The sequence below is a fragment of the Leucopleurus acutus genome (genome assembly GCF_964270905.1).
Source record: "Leucopleurus acutus genome assembly, chromosome: 13".
NCBI lineage: Eukaryota > Metazoa > Chordata > Mammalia > Artiodactyla > Delphinidae > Leucopleurus > Leucopleurus acutus.
In genome coordinates this window covers 13,838,516-13,863,109 of record NC_139155.1, presented here as the reverse complement: position 1 = coordinate 13,863,109, position 24,594 = coordinate 13,838,516, and the positions used below count along the sequence as shown (strand labels likewise).

Genomic DNA, 24,594 nt, shown 5'->3' with positions numbered 1-24,594 from the left:
AGATTGAGGGTATAGACAAAATCCTGTGTTCTAAAGTTATTTGGGTCAGCTCTCCCCCTTGCTTCAGTGTAAACATGCTATCCCATTGGAAATGCAGTTAGATTCATCTGATTCTGGTTGTACTCTATCCGAGGGTTCTCCCCACCCCCTAATCTTAAATAACCCAAATAAAGCGACATAGTGAGTATTCCATCTGTACTTGTTATGGTGGAAATAATTACTCTAAGCACCATTTTCAGCCACGTTTAGCAGACCCATGTTCTAACGTCGCTGGATTAATGCTCTGCCTTCTGAATTCAAATCAGCAGGAGTCCTCAGGCAGCAATCTTAGCTGCACTCGTGTGGAAGCCCCTAGTCAGCGTGAAATCTGTGAGGGTGTCTTACTGCTGACTCTGGAACAGAAGATGTTTTCTGAAGATATGTGCTGTCCTGACAGTGGAGGTGCGTGTGCAGGTGGTGGTCCCTGTGTGCCGGGAGAGGATGCCGGGATGCTCACCCTGGTCAGCGAGATTGAGGGGGACCCCTTCAGGCAGATTCCCACGGAAGACGAATATGTGGACAGGCCCCCCCGGACCCCAGACTCTGTATTATTCTTCAATCAGCCTGGAAGCACATCCACACCGCCTTTCCCTGAACCCCTGGAGGTGGGAGAGAATGACAGTCTAAGCCAGTGCTTCACAGGGACAGAGAGCTTGGTGGATTCCGAAAGCTGCCACTTCGCTGAGCCTCTGTGCAGGACTGACTGGATTCCTATGTCCTCCGAAAAGTACTTGCAAAGAGAAGTGGAGGGTGGCAATTGCCCCCACTGGGCAGCCAGCGCCAACTCTGCAGATGGCTGTGCAGGCTGCAGGAGCCCTGCTGGGGAGGACCGGGAACCCCTGATGGGTTGCCCCCAAAGTGGACCCTTGCCCCAGAGCGCCTATGGCATGGGCCTTCCTCCCGAAGCAGCTGATGGGGCAGAGGCGGGAGGCCAGCCCATGGATGGGGCTGAAGCACGGCTTCCCAGCTCCACGAGGGGAGGTCCTGGCGCTGGAGGCCCTTCCAGTGAGCAGCCCCCTGCATCAGGTAAGTGACTCTGCTGCTTTCTCCCTTCTGAGCAAAAAGGCCTGGTCTCTGTGCAGTATCTGGGGACAAGTGTCATGTGCCGTTCAGGAAAGAGGGACGCTAACGTGGGAAAAGTTCAGCTCGAGCATTTCCTCCTGGTAAGCCTCTTTACAGGCTGGGTTTTGAGTCATTCCACATGTTGGGTTTGTGGATTGTACCCCTGGGACTCTCTCTCTTGGTTTATACGTGCCCCATGCCCTTGTGCATTCAGGCTTCTCACAATGGGATTAGACCTCAAATTGACCCCTGAAGACAATGCCAACATTGACCACAGGACTGGCTGAAGGCAAGGCGTTCCCTCAGATTTCCAGGTTTGGGTTTTTTCTTTAAAGCGACCTAGGCCTCAAATTTCCCCCTAAAAAAGCTCTTATAAATTTCAGGACAAGAAACAAAATTGTTTAGTTCATCGTTGATTAATTAATATTTATTGAGTGTAGCTTGTTGATTCTGGGCCAAATTAACGAGGCAGTGGCTGTCCTTTGATGCTTTTTATGAGAAACCCCTTTTATAAACACTGCATAGGATATATTTATGGAACCAGGAGGATGGCTTTACAATTTAAAATCATTATAGAGATTTATTGCTGCACCACTGCTTGAGCGTGAATAGCCCACCAGTTGTAATATTATAACTTTTCTGCGAAGGTAGAACAATCCTCTGTTTTATTATGTAGTTACAGGGAACTTTTCTGCTGATGGTGAGGGCTTTCTCTGGTTCCGGGGATTATTTGCTGTATTACGGGAAGGGGGTGGTCAGGGATCTCTGAGAATTTTCTGAAAGCTATAGACCCTCTCTCCAGAAAAATGAATATATGCATATGTACTATTTAAGGGGCTTCACAGAATCCTCCCAAACTCTAAAACCACAAAGCCCGTTCATGGACCACCTTTATCCTGGGATGCTTTTTCTTTTTCTTTCCTGCCTCTTTAGTTAGAGCGCCACCGGGTCTAGCAGCTGGTCTTTGAATTATTTTATAACCTGAGGTAGCTCAGTCGGGCCCTAAATGGAGACAGTTTTGCCCCATGCTAATGGTGGCTCCTGCCTTATTGGGTAGAACAATGAATTTGAATCTGTTCTCCAAGGTCTGTGGTTTTGCCGCAACTACACAGATTCACTGAGGTGTAAATTCTCTCTCAGTTCTCAGTCCAACTGAAAGGAGGAGGTGGGCTTGGGGATATTTTCCAAAGAACTGATGTGTTTTTCCTCCAGAAGACCTCAACTTATTTTTTCAAAGATTTTAAGTAATTTCCGTGTCTAAAAGTTTGGCTCTATGGTTCGTTTGTATTGTTCTCTTTCTTTTCTACGGGTTAATTTTCTTCCCACTGGTTGCACACACAGAGAGAACACGAGTATTTGGGGGTGTGGGGAGGAGGGAGGCGGAACCTCAGTTTGGCAGCTGCCACGTCTTGTGACGCTGCCAGGGGACAGACCTGTTTTTCAGTTGCTAACATCAGGAAGGTGATGTTTGCTGCTGTGTGAAAAGCAGCAGCAGTTCTTGGAAGAACAGCACTGGCCAAAGTGAAGGAGACCAATTTTTTCGTTGTGTCAGGAAACCAAAAAGGCGGATCCGAGCTCTCCTATAAGGAGTTAAAGCAGTGCCCATCTCTGCTTTTTTTATCTTTTTTTTTCTCCAGCACTAAACATCTAGGCATGGAAAGAAGAAGGAAAAAAAAAAAAAAGCGTGTCATCAACTAAGTGGTATTAATTTGCAAAAAGTGGACGCTGCTTTTCCGGTCTTGATCTGGCGCTCAGCCGTGTAAAACACCCGTAGAGAGTTGCCAGCAAGGGGGCCAAGTTCATGTTCGCCTGAGGAGTAGCAGCCAGACTGATTTTTGAGGCTGTGCAGGTCTCTCCATAATTACTTCTACATAAACAGGCCTTCTGATTCCTGGTCAAAATAGCACTTTCCCATTATTGCTTTTTTTTGGTCATAGTTTATCTTCTATAAAATGTGTGAAAGAGGATGGAGCTTGGGTGGGGTTAATTCTACATGATCTCCTGAAAGCCACTGTGCTCTCAGGACTTGAGGGAGGTGACCTTTTTATTGGCTTTTGGATTTTTATAGGTATGGAAGAAGAAAAAAACTTACAACCAAATCAAGTGGTTTCTGCAGAAATGACAGGGTTGGGCGCCACCTAAGTGGGGAAAAGCATCTCCTTTGCACCCAGCTTCCTTTTGAAGAGGATGATTGTTCTTCAAACAGCTCCACAAGCCTATCTTTCAAAAATAATACCCGACGCTAAGTTGGTGTTAGCAGTGTCACAGCTCTTAAAGCACAAGGAGGGTTATCAGCAAAAACCAACGAAAGGGGAAAACATACTTGTGGTTTTGTTTTGCGTAACCATGTCTTGATTTACGTCTTAAATTATCCTGATGACATGACGGTGGTTACCTTGGTTATAAGCCCTTTCACCTGGAGTTTGGAGAATTCTGTATCTAGAAAACGATGTCACGTGAAGAAACAACTTCTTATGATTAATGTATCACTAGTTGGCCTGTGTCTTGCTTCTGGCTCCTGAGATCACTTAATTGGTTCAGACACTTCTGAACTGGAGAGAGGTGTTTGTTCCCAGGGCCCACAACGATTCTTCATGAGCACCAGCTACATGATTCTCTATCAAATCTTTATTGAGGGTCCACTGAGACACGGAGACTTGGAAAAGCTTGGAAAACAAGTAGGGATTGGTGCTAGGGAATGGACAACACAAAAAGAATCAATAATTTGAGAAAGCAATGCCCTCCATGGCCAGCCCCCCTAAACTGCAGCCTCTTCACCTGCTCACCCACCTAAGTCTGGCCAACGCCAGCCTCAGCCATTGTTAGTGGGAATCTCTCACTTTCCAGCTACTGCACTGTAACAGGCCTCCTCAGGTGTGGCCACCCTGTCCCCGCACGGTCCCCTTTTCCAGAGCACCCAGCTCCTCCTGACCTTCAAGTCCCAGCTCAAATGCTGCTTCCTAAACCAGGGATGCACGTTGGCTGCCTGGGTGGCCACTCTCCCCTTCCATGCCCTCGGCAGCCCCTCGTAATTCGTCTTGGCATCTTTCTCACCGAGCCCAGCACACTCATACCTTTATCAACAGCCATCTTCAGGCAGCCACGAACAGTTAGTTGGTAGGAATTGCCGTGACCTTCACCACTCCCGATCTTTCTAGTCTCTCCCATGGCAGCTTATTCAAAGTATAAATGAATAAATGTTCATAAGCTCATTCATTCATTCATTCATTCCTCCATCCATCCAGTCATGAATAACTAAAGGAATAAGAGCCCATAGCTTCCTGTTTGTTCCCTAACTCACTCTCAGCCTCCTACCTCTTCGGTCTGTTCAGGGGAGCAGGGGGCCAGGTAGGGGATGGAAGGATGGCCGCTAGCTGTCCTGGGCAGACTTAGGTGTCCTGGGCAGAGGCGGCAGAGATGGCAGAAAAAAGGATGCGCTGGTCCATCCAAGTGGCATAGACGTACCTAGGCTAATGCCTGGGAGCCAAGGGCACTGGAGTATCAGGGTACATGCCTGACTCCCACGTCCCCCACCCTTGGTCTCCCATCCCTGGGCCTCACCCTGTCCTGAAATGACTATTCTTGACCATCCACTTCCATCCTGAAAGACAGATAAACGTTCTCTTCCTCAGTTTTCTTCTCCTTCCTCCCCACCCCCTGAGCAAAGGACAGTCCTCTGTTTCTAACTTTCTTCTCTCTCCTGTTGCAATGCCATCCACTAACTTGTGTTTGACTTTTAGCTAAGTATCATAAGGGCAGGTATTAGCTCACAGATTCTATAAGTTAAAAATATTTTTTAATTCAGTTATTTAGTAATAAAATTCAGCATTCATTGATGCTAAAGGTCAATGCATTATTTCAAAATATAAGAAAAATTTGTTCACTGTATCTTTTAGTTTAGCCCTACTTCCCTTCCTTCTCTTCTAATTTTGGAAGGGTTTCATTTGTCAGCCATTCTAAGTAATTTTCAAGCATGATTCAGAATGGAACTATTAAATACTGTTTCCCTTCCCATATCATCATAGACCCAGTTTCTTCCAAATGCCTGAAACAGATCTTGCATTTCCATAAAAAGGAAAATCACATGAGAAGCATATGGGTTAAATATAAAATAAGTTTTTAAAAAATTCCAAAAGAACCCAATATAGCCTGGGTAATTTGAGTGGATTTGTGTATATTTTTAGTTCTTTTCCTTGGAAGAAAATCTACATGACAATTGGGTGATATTATTTGCTATAGTTCTTGTGATTTAATATTCATACGTACATTTTAAACAACATAATAAGCCTTTGAGAAGACAAGTATGCATTACCTTGCTTAAAAAATGTAAATTGTGTCAAGGATTGAGTTCTTAAAAGGAATTTTGTTCTCTCTGCCGGAGAAATAGGGATTCCACGGGGCCTGCTATGCAAAGCAGGGACTTAGCAAACTATAAACATCTTTCTGGTCATGATGAGATACTTCATTTATTCATTGTTTCTGTTGACTTAAAATGCTATTTTTAACTCTCTCAAGTGACCTGAAAATTCTTCCAGGTAAGTCACGTTAAATATTAATGTTAAGCCAACCAACCCATTTTAAATGTTAGAAACTCTTCAGATTTTCTAATTTAATAAAAACCCTCATGTCATGCTAATTCTCACATCATCCTTTTGGGTAGCCTTCACATAGAAGTCTATCAATCCCCTTGTGTTCAGAGACACATTAAGCCTGTTCTGACATCCTGAAGGTTGCATTTTTATCAATGACATTATAGGTATTAGTTACCAGGTGCTGGCTAAGTGCTTCGTGTAGGTATTACCTTCCCACTTCCTCACAGGAATCCTATGGGCAAGTTCCTCGCCCAGGACCACACAGTGAGTCAGCGATGAAACCATGACTCAGCTCTCTGATTCTGAAGCCTATGCCTTCAACCATGGCACTGTCTCCCCATAAATCAGTGCCAATGTTGCTGATTTCATTTGTTTACCATGTGCTGGAGAATCCTCAGTGTGGTGTAGAATAAGGGCAAACTCAGGCTGGGATCATTGGCTCCTCAGGCTGAGCGCAGGGCAGTGGCCAGGCCAGGCCCAGAAGATTCCATGGGAAGGGGCGCTAGTGTCTGTGCAGGAGGTGATGGCTACTTTGACCTCTGAGTCCCCTTTCTTCTGCCAGTTGTCTCAGGAAGTTACTGTTTTCACTGTCACCGGTTCTTTTGGAAGGAAAGCTCTTTCTTCCACATGCCTCCAACCCCATCTTTTTATGAAAGTAAAATAAAACTAAAATAAATGCCAGAGGCAGCTTGCTGGGGAAAGCTGGCGGAAAGCCAGCTCCAGAGAGTAGGGAAGAGGGAAGTGACGGGCCTGGCTTTGCTCGTATTCCCAGAGGTCTGTGGACTAATGGGACCTATGAAAGCCTTGAGCCTTCTTAAGGCATCTTGGACAAGCCTCATGCACCCCATCCCTCCCTTTCCACATTCCCCCCTTAACCAGCCACCAGCAAGGGAGAAGGTCTCCCCTGACATCAGAACGTCCTGGGGTTTCCTTGGCTCTCAGTGGAGAGGGCTACCCCTTCCGGGCATGTACCAACTGTGGAAACCCCGGCAACCATGCTGATGAGGGGGCCCGCAGCACCCACCTTGCTGACATGGGGTCCTTTTGACTTGCCATCCCAGGGCCTTGCCCTCTCAGGTCCGTTCACACAACCGTGTAAAACCCTCTGAAAGGCAGAAAGCTGATTTCAAGGAACGATTGTTTGTAAACAAGGACAGTTCAGGACTGAGGCGTAATACAGGGTAAGGATATTACCAGCTCATTCAAAACCTTGACCTACTCTAGTGCTACATTCAACTAGCTGCTGACTTGCACGATGAGAAATGAGATGGTGGGGGATTTGTGTAGAATTACATAGATGAGTGTTCAAACCAGAGACAGTCAGAATGATGGATTATTTCAGCAAAGAAAATAAAAGTTGGTTAGATTGCTAGAGGTAAGTGCCCTTTCAGTCTTCAAGGTATTTTGAAGTCCTTCAACAAGACAGGGATGGAAAGATAACATGACCGCTCAGTACGTTTCCTGAATCTCGTTTCCTGGGGAGTTGAATGAGCACAAACATTACATTCTGGGAGTAATAATGCCAGCATTGCACCTGTGAGAAATTCTGTGCTACTTCCCAAGCATTTTCAAATCCACTGTCTCGTTTGACCCTATGCCATCCTGCTGGCTATTCACACATTCATTTATTCATTCATTTATCATATGCCTGCTCTGGGCGGCTGCACGCTGCCAGGCTAGCTGGGCTTGAAAATTGATGCTCATTTCATAAAGAGCAGACCGAGTTGTTAGGTAGTTTGTCCCAACTCCACAGCTAGTGGAGGCCGAGCCAGGGCAGGACCAGAGCTTTCAGGGTCCTGCACTCTCCCCTGTCCAACCCCATTTCTGTCCCTCCTGTACTCGGGCAGCCACTGAAACCACCACCCTTTTAGTCACCAGTCATGCTCTTCAGAGAGTGAACCACCACTCTAAGCTGCTAAAACCTCTTTGCTATTGAAGTTGAGACAGGTGAGACTAGGATGCCATGGATGTTAGTAGATTACTTGCAGGTGAGTCTGTATTGTGATGAGGCTGGAGAAAGAAGCCTGGACAGTTTTCATCCCTGAAGCCATGTCAGTCAGTAGAGGGGGAAAAAGAAGCAAGCCTGGAATGCTCACATGCGGAGGAACTACGAGCTGGTGTTTGTAATGCAGCCAGCCTGGCACAGAGGGAGCACGCAGTAAATTCTGGATTTGAGGTGTTCCATCACTATTAGTATTATAATAGCGATCTAGCTTAATCTTAATCTAGCTTCACTTAACCATAGATTAGCCCACATCCCCCTAACCTCTGTAGAGTGACCTGACGGAAGCCGACAGCACACTGATTACTCACAACTAATGGGTCACTCTAGGACACCCCGCACCTTCTGCTCCCGCCCAGAGAATGGCCGCGCTTACTAAAATCCATAGATCTGCCCAGTCTTATGAGTGTGAGCTGATCCTGTTGTGATTTAAAACTTTAACTGTTGCATTAACTGGTTAAAAAAGAAAAAATGAAGTTGATAAGCATGAGAATTATTTCTATGAAACTATTAAGTGCTTCAGGAAGATTCAGAGAATGAGCTGCTAAAATCTTTTTGCTGTTGAAGTTGAGAGGGTGAGGTGATGAAAGGTTGAGGCAATAAAACTCTAGAAGGATTCTGCACTTAGACTGCTTGGCAGCTGGCTTGGTTCTCAGTTCACTTTAAAGAAACCAAAACGAGATCGGAGGCAAAGCCTGACAGGTATAACTGATACAGTCAGCAGACCTTTTCTCAAAGGGACAAGCCTCAGTTCTCTATCAGAAAGTGGGTGTTGAAAGTTTTATAGCAGGTGGCAAGTGGCTTGAACACCAGGGAAACATATCATAGAGTCCACGTTTTAGGAGCACCGGTGGGTAGCCTCTGCAACTCAGAGTTTTACCGAACGTTGAGTTCTTTATCAGTAGAGAAAATTAGATCGGCAAATGTGTCTGCAATATTGAAACATGTCCAACTTATAAGATGTTACCTCCAAAAAGAGTAGCATTAAATTAGAGTATCAGTGAGGGGGGGAGCGGGAAACAGAGCAGCACTCCTTATAGCTGTCTGCCATCTGCTACAAAGTTTCCAGAGCCCAGTGAAAAGTGAATATATGAAGCTCCTTGTGCAAAAATTAGTAAGAATTTCAAGATGATGACAACAGAACGTTAAACAAGCACGGGGCCCTTCTGAGCACAGGGCCCTGTGCGACTGCACAAGTCACATGCCCCTGAAGATGGCTCTGCTGTCACTTACTGTTACTGGCAAATAAGTAGAGCTTTTTAAAGTTTTGTCTGTACCAGTTTACTACTCTCATAAAAGTCAGTGTGAATGGAACAGACTTGGACTTGATCGAAGGTAGTTTTTGTCATTAATTGTACTTTCGATGAAGAAACACATGAAGAATAAAATTGAGAATCTCATACTCTTTCTAGGTAGCTTTTCTTTACATCCTATTTGTCAGGAGTTGAAAGGCCTTTTTTTGGTCCTCCCCTCCCTACTGTGCCCCCCGCAAGAATAATACTCTTGATCCAGTCTGTGGATCGAAGAATTATGAAATGTTTAAATATATTTCTTAGGAAAAAGGGTTTGAGTTCCATTTTGGAAAAAAAATAGAAAATAAGGATATTGATCCTATAGAATATATCAGAAATATATTGTTGACCATGAGGTAAAGGCATGGAATGAAATTTCATTTTTTTTTTTTTGGTTTTTTGGCTGCATGGCATGTGGGATCTTAGTTCCCTGACCAGGGATCAAACCCATGCCCCTTATGTTGGAAGCGTGGAGTCTTAACCACTGGACTGCCAGGGAAGTCCCCTGGAATGAAATTCTTAAGAAGAAAAGTTTAACACAAAATCTTGATGTGTAAGATAATGGTTTAAAAAAAAAATGGATTTTTATCTGAGTTCAGACAAACTGAAGATTCTGATGAGGAAGGTAAACAACAATGGAGGCATGATGATGATTTGTTGGAAAATAAAATTTTAAATGATGGAGAAATTATATATACCATGACATAAATAGATAAATCCATATGAAGAGGACAAAAAAGATATTAAATTCAAGACCATAAATCAATCACGCAGTGGCTAGCACTGCCCTGTGTGTAGGTTTACAAGATACTGAGAAACAACAGAACCATGTTGTTCTTCAATGTTGTAATAATAAAAAGCTAAAGGAATTATACCAAGAAAAAAATCATACTTTAAAGCAACTTAAATTTGCTGCTCTTATTAAATAACATTGGTATTTTTTTATTATTTTTAAACAGTACATTTTAAATTGGAATATGGTTTATGGTACACACATATTATTTTTGATTTCTCACTTTGACTTTTTCTGTTAACTAGTGATCCCTCAACTAGGAAGACTTCTCCTGTGTTAGTTATTACGCTCATTCATGCTGCTGCTGCTACAGTAGAGACCTTATATCAGCTCTCAGTTAGCAGTTGTTGAGTTACTTGAAAAAGTCATTTACAAGTTCACCTCTTCAACATCTTTTGAAACTTGAAACATATAACTTGCATTCACACATTGATTTTTTAGTATAGGGACATATGTGTTGGCTGAATATAGTTTCCTGAGCCTTTTTCATGTTAAGCACACCATCTTAACTTCCAGGCGTAGCAAGTCTGAATGCAAACTCCTTCTGCATTTTTAAAGTCTCTTTTTCGCTTTTTCTTTTTTTTTTTTTTTCGCTTTTTCTTTTAACAGCTGCCTTGTCCACGCCACCACACACCAGTCCAGCAGCTTGCTGATGTCTTTTGTTTTGCGTTTAGTGGCTCACATTTATTTGGGTCCTTGCAAAGCATTCAGTTTTCTTAGAAACATTTGCCTTTTTTTCACACTTACTTACATTTCGCAACTTTACATAAAGACAGACCTTGGAGATACTGCAGGTTCAGTTCCAGACCACCGCAATAAAGCAAACACCACAATAAAGTGAGTCACACGAATTTTTTTGGTTTCCCAGTGCATATAAAGTTATGTTTACACTATACTGTAGTCTATTAAGTGTGCAATGGCATGTCTAAAAAAATAATGTACATACTCAGTTTAAAAATATTTTATTGCCGGGCTTCCCTGGTGGCGCAGTGGTTGAGAGTCTGCCTGTCGATGCAGGGGACACGGGTTCGTGCCCCGGTCCAGGAAGATCCCACATGCTGCAGAGCGGCTGGGCCCGTGAGCCATGGCCGCTGAGCCTGCGCGTCCGGAGCCTGTGCTCCGCAACGGGAGAGGCCCCAACAGTGAGAGGCCCGCGTACCGCAAAAAAAAAAAAAAAAAAAAAAAAAAATTTATTGCCAAAAATGCTAACCATCATCTGACAATGCCGGGTTGCCACAGACCTTCAACTTGTAAAAAACGCAGTATTTTCAAAGCACAATAAACCCAAGAGCAAGAAGACAAGGTACACTTGTATTTCATTAGATTTCCTAATAGGTTCAACTAGTTAAAAACAGACTTAAGGACTAACTTGGTAACTGGTGAGAGCAGAAAGACATAGGCATAATAGAGAGTAGACCTGTAGCATAGAGTATGCTCGATGTTATGAACACCTATGTTTTTTAAAAATTTTTATTTTATATTGGAGGATAGTTGATTCACAATGTTGTGTTAGTTTCAGGTGTACAGCAAAGTGATTCAGTTATACATATACATATATCTATTCTTTTTCAAATTCTTTCCCAATTTAGGTTATTGCGAACGTTGAGTAGAGTTACATATGCTATACAGGTCTCTGTTGGTTATCTATTTTAAATATAGTAGTGTGTATATGTCAATCCCAAACCCCCAATTTATCCCCCTCTCCACCTTTCCCCTTTGGTAACCTTAAGTTTGTTTTCTAAGTCTATGAGTCTATTTCTGTTTTGTAAACAAGTTCATTTAACTTCACTTAGTATGATAATCTCTAGGTCCATCCATGTTGCCGCAAATGGCATTATTTCATTCTTTTTAATGGCTGAGTAATATTCCATTGTATATATGTACCACAATGGATTTTCTTTATCCATTCAACTGTTGATGGACATTTAGGTTGTTTCCATGTCTTGGCTCTTGTAAACAGCACTGCAATGAACATTGGGGTGCATGTATCCTTTCCAACCATAGTTTTCTCTGGATATATGCCCAGGAATGGGATTGTGGGATCATGTCTGTGTATTTTAGAGGGAATGGAGAACATGGGTCAATCTGACTAGTTAGTGAATGGAATACTAGCTGTACTTGCCCAAGTCGCTTGGGGGAATTAATAGGCAAATAAATCCCTGCCACCACCCATCTAGGAACACCCCCAATACAACTGCCAACGGGAGAAGGAGTGTGAGTCACAAATCCTCCCTTGTGACTTTCAACTTGTTGCTCATATTTGAAATCTCTATTTTCATTGAAATCCCTGTAATGGGCCACTGTGCTTGTCTCAGGATCTCTGAAGGTACCCTGTGGGTGCAGGGAAGGCTCCTGGTATTTCCTGTATGCTGTTGGTATTTCAGTGAGACCATCCAAAATATGCCTTCCACATTTGGGAGAAATCTCTTCATGGAGAGTAATGACAGAAACGATTTTATTTGTGTAAGTTATTATTAAGCTTTGTCACAACAGAGAAGAAAAAAAAAAAAGATGAGATTAATAGTGAGGCACTGTTTTTATGTTCACCTTCCCTGGTCAGACTGAAAGATTCTGCTGGTGATGCTGAGTGTTGGGGCATTTCTGCATCTGCTTGGTTTGTGGCATTTATTTTCACCTGGGTCATTTGTAGAGCATCAGTCTTTGACATAGGAGAATAAGAGGTAGTAGGTTTCCTAACATTTGTTGAACTTTGTTTGTTTTTCAAAAGGCCCACTAATTAAAGACTGGCTAAATCCAGTCACCCACAAAAAGTGATGACAGAACCCCCTGAGGACAAAACACCTCCCAGGGATCGAAGGAAAGAGTGATTTGTAAGATTGTTTTTGTTTGGTTGGTTGGCTTTTCTCCATTTTAGTCTTGTGAATCTCTCTTTTTTCTAGGAGTTTGAAAAAATGTTAAGGAAATTAATTTCTGCTAAATACTGAGCCCGGGTGGCCCCATGGCCCACCAGGGCTGAGCTTAGGGACCTCTCCAGGGAGGGTGAAAAGATGTGAAAGAGTCTGGTGAGAGAGGAGGCTGGGCTGCGGTGGGCTCCAGGGTCCTAACAGGCCGCAACCTTCGCTCCAGCCTTTGCTTCCCTTCCTGATGCATTTGACCATTGCCGAACCACTGGCTGTGTTTGCTGCGTTATCCATCACGTGCGCACACCCTTTTGCAACATCTGAATCCCGTCCGTGATTCTGCGATGCGGGCGGGCTCTCCTGCCAGTGTCCCCCGAGGTCATTGTGGCCAACGACAAAACCTGAGGATGGCCCACTGTCTTGCTTCTCTTCCCTCGTCTTCTTTCTCTCTCCCTCCCTTTTTCCTTCCTCCACCTCAGTCAGGCCCGGTGAGACGGCAAAGGAAGGAACCACGGGGAGTGCCCCATGCATTTTAGGGGACGGGTGGGTGAGGAAGGGCCGCCCGTGAGAGGGCCGGGGCGCCAGCGCCCCTCCATGCATTGGGAAACTTTCCTCTCACAAGACCAAGTTCTCGCCCAGAACTGATGACTCACCCTCTGCGTGTTCTCTCTTCCTCTCCCCTTGTAGGAAATGTGACTGGAAACAGTAACTCCACGTTTATTTCCAGCGGGCAGGTGATGAATTTCAAGGGCGACATCATCGTGGTCTACGTCAGTCAGAACTCGCAGGAGGGTCCGGCGGGGCCGGGCGGCTGCGCAGGGGAGCCGGTGGGCCGCCCGGTGCAGGAGGAGAGCCCGCCGTGCTGCGACTCGTTCGCCGGCCTCGGGCCGCGCTTCCCGGACACGTGCGCCGGCCTCGAGGTGGGCCCGGGGCTGCAGGAGCGAGGCGCCCCCGGGCCCGACAAGGCCTCGCGGCCAGTGCAGGAGCAGGGGGAAGCCGAGGCCGGCGCGCCCGAGACGCGGCGCTGAGCAGCCGAGAACCCGCTGCGGTTGCAGCCGGGCGGGCGCGGAGCTGCGGGCCTTCCAGCCCGCCCTCCGCGCCGCGCACATCGGGAGCCGCGTCTCCAGCTGACGACGCCGCCGCGCACCCGTGCCTGGGCGGGGCTGAGGGCGGGGCCTGGGATGGGGCGGGGCCGTGGCCCCAGAGGTGTGCCGTTGAGCCCCTCCGTTCGGTACACCTGCGTCAAATGACCGGACGTTCTTTATCCATCTTGTTCTAAATAGAATCGGGGACTTTAAAAACAAACAAGCAAACAGAAGTACATTTGTTATTACTACTCACTTCCATCCACGGTCACGTGTCTACTAATTGCACAGGTACACGTTGCTCTCTTCTGTTACTCCACTTTTTACCTCCTTCTAGTTTTTCTTCTTCCACTTCCACCTCCCATTATTAGTTCGTCAGTAGTTTGTCTCTTTACGACATCTGTTTTTAATGGCCGTCCTGTTCTATTTGGATCTGTATCCCTTCCCCCACCCCGTCCTCCATGTTTGATATTTGTATTTCACTGTCTCTCATAACGTTTCTCTTGATACTGTCCGCCCTTTTTTCTTTTTACTATTTAACGATTTTCTTGAAAGGTCTCCTAAGGGTGATGGTCTTCTTTATATGTTTTCTTTTGGTCCCTTCTCACAAGTAGATGACTGTGTTTTGGTGATGGCGGGGGCGGGGAGAGGTGAGGAGTCTGTAGTAAGCACTTTTGGAAGAAGGCTAGAAATGTGAAGCCTGGGGGGAGGCTCAGAGAACAAGAAGAGGGACTTTTAGCTTTCGAAAACTTTTCTGAGTTCTCAGTTTTCTAAAGGAAGGAAAAGGGGAAATCCCATTTTCACCCTGAATGTTTTTTAAGTTTGTGTCAATTTCTAGGCAGCACTAGGTTGCAATTCGTGTCTGCCTCCTTTACTCCATCTCAAAATGGTTCATTTCCCCCGGGTGAATGTAGTACCCTTGCCAGCAGAGGCAGTCAGGTACTTGGGAAACTAAATCTCAAAAATCCAAGTTGCTGCACTTGGCATTCTTATTCTTGATGTGTCCCTGGAAAAGGTGTGGAAAATGAGTAGGACATGGGATGGCCTGCACACACGGTGAAAGGAAGGTGCCAGGAAAGTTCAAGAAAGGAAGAATAAAGTTGTGCATTTGTTTTCTTTCTAAACAAGAATAGCATAAATGTGTTTAGGCAGTAGGCACCATTTTCTTCCTAAAAAATCGTGTATCTGTAATTTAGCCTTGTAGAAGTGGAAAACATTCTTATTATTTTCCATGCGTTTACATTAAAAACCCAAATCCTTATATTGTGAACTTAAGAAAACTTATCATAGAGGTGCTTTTCTCTTAGCATCAGTGCTCTTGTGAGGAAACATACAATGTGAGTCAGAGTGAAAGGAATTACCTAGGATGTTTCATCTGTTGTGGCCAGTGAGCATTTGTTCTCCTCAAATACTAAAGTTAAAATATCTAAGCACATTAAAATTAATTTTGCAGATCTGGTTGGTTTTAAGAATGGTGATAGCAGTCACTGTCCAGACTTTAATGGCCACAAATGCCCACCTGAAGGGAATGAATGATCGTTGATCACTGGTTTCTCCCTGTCGGTTGCAGGTCTCTTAGAAATGCTAGAATAGTAGCCATCAATTATGACTTTTAGTGGAGAAGCAGAGGTGGTTCTATAATTTATGGGGCTTCTTAGCTGACAAGAAAAACTGCAGGAAATAACTGTGTTGCCAGGATGATCCGTTGGTGGGAATTTACTGTCTGTGCTGCCCTTTTAGTTCACATCCATCCAAAGAGAGATGTTATAAAAATGGAAGAAGCCATTAAACCTTTTGACATATTAAACAAAGTATAGTTCACAAAAGAGAAGGCTGAGCTAAAGGCCCAAGTTTCTACTGTGACTGTCATCATCTCACTAATACTTTCCTTTTCTTTCCTATAAAAAGGCACTAATTTTTGACATTTTCCCAAACTAGAGATAACATAAGGATGCTACAGTGAATGTTAAAGTATTTTGAGATCCTTAAATAAAAGGTGCTAAATAAATACATAAGAATCTACTTTCAGAAAAAGGTAGTATTCTTTCCCATGCTGATCCCTACTAATTCTATATTGATCCAAAGACAATTAAATGATAGGAGGTATATAGCAAATATAGGTCTGTGTCTGTGTATTATAGAGATGTATATGACAAATGTAAACAGAATGAAATGAAGACAATAATGAAAAACTGGGGAATGTGATAAAGAGATTATTAAACATATTTGATGATAAAAAATTTTTTTCACGGCTTGTTTAAACAAAGCTTTTTGTGAAATAATGATCTGACTTCTTTCTGATCTCTATGATGTGCTGTGGTATCAAATGTTGGTTATATGGTGTCATTGGTGGAAACCTCAACAAGAGTTGGGACAGAAAGTGCCTTTTTTAAATAATATATCTACCATTGATCTCATAAGTAAAATTCTTTAAAATGTAGGTTGGCTAGGCAGTGAAAGAGTTGAAACGGAAATGGAGTCTAGTGTTTTCTACCCACACGTAATTCAGCTATCAGAAGTAGGAAGAATTAATTTCTTCTCTCTGCCTGCAAGCACAAAGAGTAGTTTGAATGTGAGATATTGGAACCTTCCTATGGCAAAGGAAAAGAGGGCTCTTGCTGTGTAACAAGCTACCCCAAAACTCAGTGGTTTAAAACAATCACCATTGATTTAGCTCCCAGCCCTGTGGGTTGGCTCAGCTTGGTTGGTTCATTAGGCCTGGAGGAGCCCAGCTGGGCTTGCTGACCTGCGTGCAGTCTGCAAGCTGACTGGCTTGGGGAAGGCTGGCTGGACTGAACCCTGTGCACGCGGCCCCTCACCCTCCCAGCAGGTTGCCCTGGCCTTCTTCTCATGGTGGTGCCTGGGTTCTGAGAGCAAACAAAACCATATCAGGCTTTTTGAGACCTAGGCTTGAACTGGTGTGCTGTCATTTCTGCCACATTGCTGTTGGCCAAAGTAAGACACAGGGTAGCCAGATTGAAGGGGTGAGTACACAGAGTTGCAGGGTGACACTGAGAGAGTGGTAGATACAAGGAGGGGAGAATGGGGCCCTTTTGCCATCTCCATCACAGGAACATTGTTCATAATCAAATGGTGCTGGGGAGAGTGCAGCTGGGAGCAGGAGAGGAACGTTTCCCAGCCCCCAGTAAGTGCTTCCTTCTCTGGTGACCAGACGCCTTTGATGCAGAGTACAGTCAGTTCCTACAAATGAGTACTGAGGTTCCTTCCAAAGCCAAACATCCATGATGAGGGAACTGGGTCTGTGGTACTATTGCATTCCATTGGCACAGATCGTGGAAAAGTGACGATTTGTAAAATCAAGAAAACTGGTGAGACACTTTGGGTAGAAGAACCTGCTACATAAACAAATAAACGATGTCGTGTTCACCCTTTAGGCTGATTCAACAAACAAACTCTTTATGGTTGGGTACTGGGCAAAAGGGTGAGCTTGAGCAGAAGTACTGTCTTTGGTGGAAGAGGCATAATTTTGACATGTTTGCCCTTTGACCGTCTCTGATGGCACATGACTCTCCTTGGCCATCTGCTTTGGGGAGCTCTGGGGTGCTCTGGGCATGAGTTGCATAACCTTTTGTGCGAAAGGGTAAATCATTCAAAGTCCTAAACATTCGGTTGGTGAGTCGTCATTTTTATTTAATGTGCTTTTGCTGCTTGGGCCCCAAGCATCCTTGAGAAAGGAGATGAAGATAGCTGCAGAGTCCCAGGGAGTCTGGGATGTCCTAGATTTCTGGGGAAGACTGTGGACATTGCTGTGCTCCAGGGCATAAGGATGGGTTATCTGTGGAATTCCTGACTCCCCAGGGCTATGCTGGTGAAGAGACTACTTTGCAACTACTAAAGCCTTTCCAAAAATAGGTGGGTAGGACTTCCCTGCTAGCACAGTGGTTAAGAATCTGCCTGCCAATGCAGGGGACACGGGTCCGAGCCCTGGTCTGGGAAGATCCCACATGCCGCGGTGCAGCTAAGCCTGTGCGCCACAACTACTGAGCCTGCGCTCTACAGCTCGTGAGCCACAACTACTGAGCCTACATGCTACAACTACTGAGCCCGCGTGCCACAACTACTGAAGCCCGTGCACCTAGAGCCCATGCTCCGCAACAAGAGAAGCCACTGCAGTGAGAAGCCCGCGCCCCACAACGAAGAGTAGCCCCCACTCGCCACAACTAGACAAAGCCCACGTGCAGCAACAAAGACCCAGTGCAGCCAAAAATAAATAAATAAATAAATTTATTTAAAAAAAAATAGGTGGGTATCTGAAATTGAGCAGGGGTGGGGTCAGCAGTGGGCACAAGCTTGTAAGGTGGTATCACTGAAGCCAAGCTCAGAAGTGCAGGGGAGCCACATATTCTGGAAACCCTGGACCAGTGCTCCCATGGCAGCTCCTGCTATGGAGCTGAATTAATATAATGAAACGGGTTATTCCTTCCTTCATAACTTTATTTAATTTAAAAGAATTCTTTAACCCTTTCAGCCTACATTATGGCTTGATATCACTGTTTATAGTGAAAATTTCTCTAAAAACCTTTTTGTATAGAAATAGCTATATTTATAATTTAGACTCTTTAAATATTATAGCATAATACCCTTGAGATCCATCCAAGTTATTGGGTACATCAGCAGTTAGTTCATTTTTATTGCTGAGTAGTATTCTGTTGTATGGACGTACCACCGCTTATTCACCCACACTTGGATTCTTTCCGGCTTGAGGCAATTACAAATAAAGCTGCTATAACAATTTGTGTGGACATGTGTTTTCATTTCTCTTGGGTAAATACCCAGGTGTGGAATTGTGGGATCATATGGTAAATATATATTTAACTCTATAAGAAACTGAAATTATTTTCCAAAGTGGCTGTACCATTTTACATTCCCTTCATTTCATCAGCAGTGAAGGAGAGTTCCAGTTGCTCCATATCCTTAGCAGCACTCGGTAGCATCAGTTGTTGATTTATTTTAATTTTAGCCGTTCTAATAGATGTCATTGTGACTTTAACTGAGCATCTTTTCATATGTTTATTTGGCCATCTTTATCTCTTATTTGGTGAAGTGTGTGTTTGAATCTTTTGCCTATATTTTAATTGGTTTGGTTATTTTCTTATTGTGTTTTGAAAGTTCTTTATATATTCTGAATATGAGAATATATAGGTTTTTAGGGCCTTTTATTTCAATGACAAAGAAACCATGGAAAAATACATATTTAAAGCTTTTAGAGCATTCTGAAAGTATATTTAATACCGTTAGTAAAAAAGTAAAGATGTCGCAATTTTTCATTTTATTAAAAAATTAAGGTTCAGGATATGTATAGCAGTAACATTTTTTCAGAGTAAATGTTTCTACAATAAAACCTCTCTTCACAGTGGGACTCGCAGTGGCAGGGCCCAGAGCCGTCGCTTGCTCTGTGGGCTGCTATGTCCTATAAGGCTTTATGGACTACATCAGTCACGCTTCTAGGGAGCACATTCACCCATGGAAACTGTGAGTTTTGTGTTTTACATGCTGGTATAAATGTCTTTATTTGGTTGGAAACGTGGAATGTTTTTCTATTGATATTTTCTGATTTCGTCATTTTATATATTAATAATATTATAATAATGAGGTGCTGGGAGAGGGAAACCATGAAAACAAACTCCAAATGCCACCGTCACCTATGTCTGGAAATAGAGGGAGCTGGTAGCCATGGGATAGACTTTGTTATCATGGGAAAGGTTGTTTGGTCTTATGAAGTTAAGGCCAGTTGGTATCTGTTGGCTGGAGTGTGATGGGATCCGTTGTGCCCTGACAGAAATGCTCCACAGTTGCCCTTGGTCTGCAGAACTAGTGGAGGGGAGGGGAGTAAGGCCGGGCTGCATGGAGACGTTCCACACTCAGGAGCTCTGGGAAGGGCTAGGAGCATCCATGTGGGGTCCCCTGGGAGAAAGGACACCAAGGGCTCTGAGGAGTATTGGGCTGGTGCTGAACAGCTGGGGCTGACAGGTGGACACTCCTGCAGGCCCAGCCACGTCCCACTCAGCTCTGGGGACAGTGGCTGAGCGTGAGCGAGGTAAGTCCAACATTATCCCTGGAGGCTCTCCTCCCCTCAACAGCACACAAGTATCTATAAGTGTGGGGCAGTGCTCGACGGTGACCAGAGGCCGTGACAGACCACACCTGAGCTCACTAGCTTTTCTCATCTTCTCTGGGGTATTTGGAAGGAGACCAGTTCCCCTTTGGACCAAGTAAGACCTTGGGGTTCTTGGATGCCCGGATGGAGAGGCTCTACCTGTGAGCTGTTTGACACATGGGGGCTCCAGCAATTAATAGGAAAGAGAAAAGAGATGCAGCTGTGTTTATACTTGCAGCTGGTGAAGCAGGCATGCCAGAGATGGACAGATAATGGAAAAGAGGAATCAGGACTTTATGAATTTGACCACAACTACCCCAAAGAGATCAGAACCTTTCACATGGACTCCACAGCCCCCGGCCCTCCAGGTTCATCCCACACCGCCCTCCTCCATTCCAGCTGCAGAATGGTGCAGTCAGAGAAAATAGCATGTGCGAAGGGGTAGGATGACTTCCCTCTGAGATAGACTGGGATGGTATTAGTAGCTCTTTTTTTAACCAATCAGAAAACAAGGACAATCTAGATGGGGAGAGGCCATGCCATGGAGCGGGGGTCACCGATGAGAATGTGTCAGAACCAGGGAGTCTTGTCTCTCTGTGTGTCTGTGCCCCCCCCATCCTCCTGCACTCTTCCTTTCCAACTTCCCTGATCTCTTCTCTGTCCCCTAATTCTGTGTCGCTTTCTCCCTCTTTTCCTGTGGCTCAAGCCATTCTCTGACTCTCTGACTCTTCCCCCAGGCACTTGGTCCGCTTCCCCTTTTCCATCCTTCCATGTGGCTCCCACATTCCTTATTGTTCCCTCAACGCCTCTTCTGTCCCTCCCTGCCTCCTGGGCCCTCAGAGCCTCCCCTGCCCAGATTCCTCATGTCCTGTGTCCAATCCCTGCTCTGGTCCCCTCTGCCAGGTCCTCCATTTCCCTCCTCCACCCTGGGACTTCGGGCTGCAGAGGGTGCTGTGCTGAGGTCTTCTTGCTGAAGCTAAACCTTCTACCCATCACTCTCTAAGAATGTGACTTTTTCTTGGAAATTACCCGTTTATTCCTCTTGCACCAGTGAGCATATTGCTTTCATGTCAAGCCAAAGTCCAGATCCCACCTTCCTTAGGAAAGGACCCCTCAGTCACAGAGGTGGGGTTTGGACTCGAATCTCGCCATTTCAACCTCTTGCTGCGTGTATGGATCCATAGCGTTGTGTTTTATTTATTTTTTTTAAATTAATTAATTAGTTTATTTTTGGCTGTTTTGGGTCTTCATTGCTGCGTGCGGGCTTTCTCTAGTTGGGGCGCGCAGGGGCTACTCTTCGTTGCGGTGCACGGGCTTCTCATTGCAGTGGCTTCTCTTGTTGCGGAGCATGGGCTCTAGGCGCACAGGCTTCAGTAGTTGTGGCACACGGGCTCTAGAGCGCAGGCTCGGTAGTTGTGGCGCATGGGTTTAGTTGCTGCGCGGCATGTGGCATCTTCCCGGACCAGGGCTCGAACCCGTGTACCCTGCATTGGCAGGCGGATTCTTAACGGCTGCGCAACCAGGGAAGCCCAGCATTGTGTTTTAAATGGTTGTTTAAACCCTTAAAGTCTGCTCGGTGGTAGTGGAAACCAACAACTATTTCTGACTGCCTCAAAGTCAAGCTTGCACAAAGGAACCCACTGTGGTGAAATCAGGTCAATTCAGGGAGGGATTTCAAAGACGAACCTTAGATGTTGGAAGGGCAGGAAGGAGGCAGCTCCAGAGATAGCCCCTCTGTTCTTGCCCCCTCACGTTCCCCCTCAGACTCAGCTTCTCTCTGTCTCCCTTGTAGCTTTGCTATGCGTGGTGCAGGTAATAGCTGCTCTCTTCCCAAATCTTCAGTGCCCAAATCCTTTCATTTCCAGTGTCCACTATCCACTGGCCAGATGTATTTGTGTGTATGTGTATATGAGTATAGATAAACCTTATAGATATAAACTATACCCAGTTTATACATAAGACAGTTCCAAATTCCATGAGATAACACTCTAGGTATCTCAACACAACTTTCCAACCAGAATACCATTCATAGGTCACATGGATCAGTCCAATCAGTGGCCAAGGAGGGCCACTAACATAAAACAAGGCACTTGTTTTACGGGACAGTCAGGCCTGTGGGCAGAAGTGTGTCCAGAGGAAGATGGAGGATGCTGGACCCCTGAGCCATGTGTAGCCCTAACTGCTGAGGTCTGATAACATGAGCAAACACAGTGAGGACAAGATCATTATAGGACTTTCATTCTCTTCCAATTTCTGTTCTATCAATAATGACTCAAGAAAAGATAACATCTTTCTAGTTGGAGGACACAATTTAAGGTTCTGCTCTGAAGACGTTGGTGGGAAAGTGGGACTATTTAGAAAAGAGTTCTTCGAGTGCCTTCCTTTTTAAAATAAGCATTTTTATTAAGCCAGAGCTGGCTATGTTTCTGAAGGTAAGGTAAGGATAGAGCAGTAATTCCTAACAATATATTACTCAGCCATAAAAGAAGAAGGAAATTCTACCATTTGCAACAACATGGATGGACCTCTAGGGCAGTATGCTAAGTGAAATAAGTCAGACAGAGAAAGACAAATCCTGTGTGATGTCACTTGCATGTGGAATCTAAAAAAGCCAAACTCACAGATACGGAGACCAGAAGTAGCTGCCAGGGGGCTGGAGGTGGGGAAATGGGGAGATGCTGGTCAAAGTTACAAAATCCCAGTTACAAGAGGAATAACTTCTGGAGATCTAATGTGCAGCATGGTGACTCTAGTTAGCAATACTCTATTAAATCCTTGAAAGTTGCTGGGAGAGTAGATCTTAAATGTTCTCATCACAGAAAATTATGTGAGGTGATGGAGGTGTTGACTAAGTTTACTGTGGTAATCATTTCACAATATACATGTGTATCAAATCATGACGTTGTATACGTTAAACTTAACGCAATGTTATATGTCAGTCAATAAATCTGGGGAAAAAATAATTCCCAGTGATAAAAGAAACAAACCTTAGGCGCCGCGAGAGTTCACATGTCAGGACTGAGGTGCAGTGTGACAGCAGAGCCAGGGGCCCTAAGCTCTGACCAGAATCCTTGCCCAATGCTGAGCTGTCATTTGTCACTAAGCCCCGGCCTCTCACACTGACAGCGGACTCTGCTCTTGAGAGTCAATTCCTGCTGTAAATAAATCCACTTGTGGCGGCCACCAGGGGAGGGGCAACAACAGTGATCACTGACAATCCTCTTACAGGAAGACAAGAATGTGGGTTTGACCCACAGTAAAGAGAGAGCCTCACCTCACGTGGGTTATAGGTAACATCTGGGCAAATAACTACCATTTGTTGAAGCCACCTGCAAAGTTATATACATACATATATATATATATATATATATATATATATATATATATATATATATATATAAATCCCATTTAATCATCACAGCAAATCCAAAGTGACTATTGTTATCTTTACAGTAGAGAGAATAGGGTCAGTGAAATTAATGAACTTCCACAAGCTCACAAAACTAGCGTGTGGGTTTTACACCCAAGCCCCAAGGTTTGTGTTCCTGCCCACTATTATAATGACTTTGTGGATTGTGGTCATATTTATATCCACTCTGTTTTGCTTCCTCTAAAGTGTTCTGTTTTGGGCTATAGCAAAGTTATGTACACTAGAGTAGAACTGATGCGGGTGGAATAAATCAATGATGCGAATATTTTTTTAAAACCCCAAACCCTCTTATTATAATCAGACTTAGTTTCCCAAATTCATTAGTGAGCCCTAAAACTTTGCATTAGACACTTGGCCCTATGTCCCCAAAGGGATCCCTTTCTGTGAATAAGATGATGTTGGTTTTCCTTTTTTCGCACCTAGAGCAAGTGTAGACGCGCAACGTCGGAAGGATGAGCAGCCCCGCTGACGGCAGCTCATGGGCCCTTGTCTGGGATTGTATCCACTGGGTGAATGCTGCAGGGCCCTATACATCTGTGTCAATGACTGTATATTCATTACAGCATTTATGATAAATAATGAAACAGCCCCCATGGCATGGTTGAGAGATCTTTAAAGTCGAGCAAATACAAACTCAGCAGTTATCTGACGCTTCATATCTGCGCATCCGTGGCTGGTGCGGATGGTGAGCAGATGTCCACGGGATAGAGGACATCTTCCAGGAGGGGCAGATGGTGGCCTCTTTTCTCCAAGAGCACTTCAGTCAGTCAGGGCCCTGTCAACCTGTGCATCTGTCTCCTGGTCAGACGGAACAAAGCAGCTATAGCAGAACATCGGGGCTAGTTATTTGAAGAACAGAGGACCTGCCCACCTTCCCCACACTTGTTTGCATCAAGAGTGTTCATGGAAGCTTATTTAGCATCAGCATGATACTTAGGAAGTCACAAAATGACTGGTTTTTAAATCAGTTTTATTGAGTCAGTATCATTTAGTACCTGCAGTAAAATTCACCTTTTCTAGGACTGCGGTTCTGTGAATTCTAACACATGCATGTCGTCATGTAACCACCACCATAATCAAGACAGCATTTCCATCTTTGCAAAAGTCCCCCCTTGCTCCTTTGTAGAAAACTGCCCACCTCCCACCAGCCCCTGCCATCTGCAGATCCGTCCTGTGTCCCTAGAGCTTTGCCTTTTCCACCGTGGATGGAACCATACAGTGTGCAGCTAGTTGAGTCTGGGCTCTTAGCACAGTGTTCATTTTTGCACGTATCAGTAGTTTGTTCCTTTTTATTGCTGAGTAGTATTCTTTTGCCTGGAT

The 24,594-nt window shown here is 44.6% G+C and overlaps 1 protein-coding gene across 1 annotated transcript in view; it reads left to right on the top strand.

Annotated features, from left to right (window-relative positions):
• TNFRSF11A (TNF receptor superfamily member 11a) overlaps positions 1 to 13,669 on the top strand; it is a gene marked incomplete at both ends in the record, with an annotated part of 56,430 nt that extends 42,761 nt beyond the window's left edge. Inside the window, 2 exons of the mRNA XM_082852918.1 lie at positions 306 to 1,065; positions 13,329 to 13,669. Of these exons, the coding sequence (XP_082709044.1) occupies positions 306 to 1,065; positions 13,329 to 13,669 (1,101 nt within the window). The remainder of the gene's footprint in view (positions 1 to 305; positions 1,066 to 13,328) is intronic.
• Between the last annotated feature and the right edge of the window lie 10,925 nt (positions 13,670 to 24,594).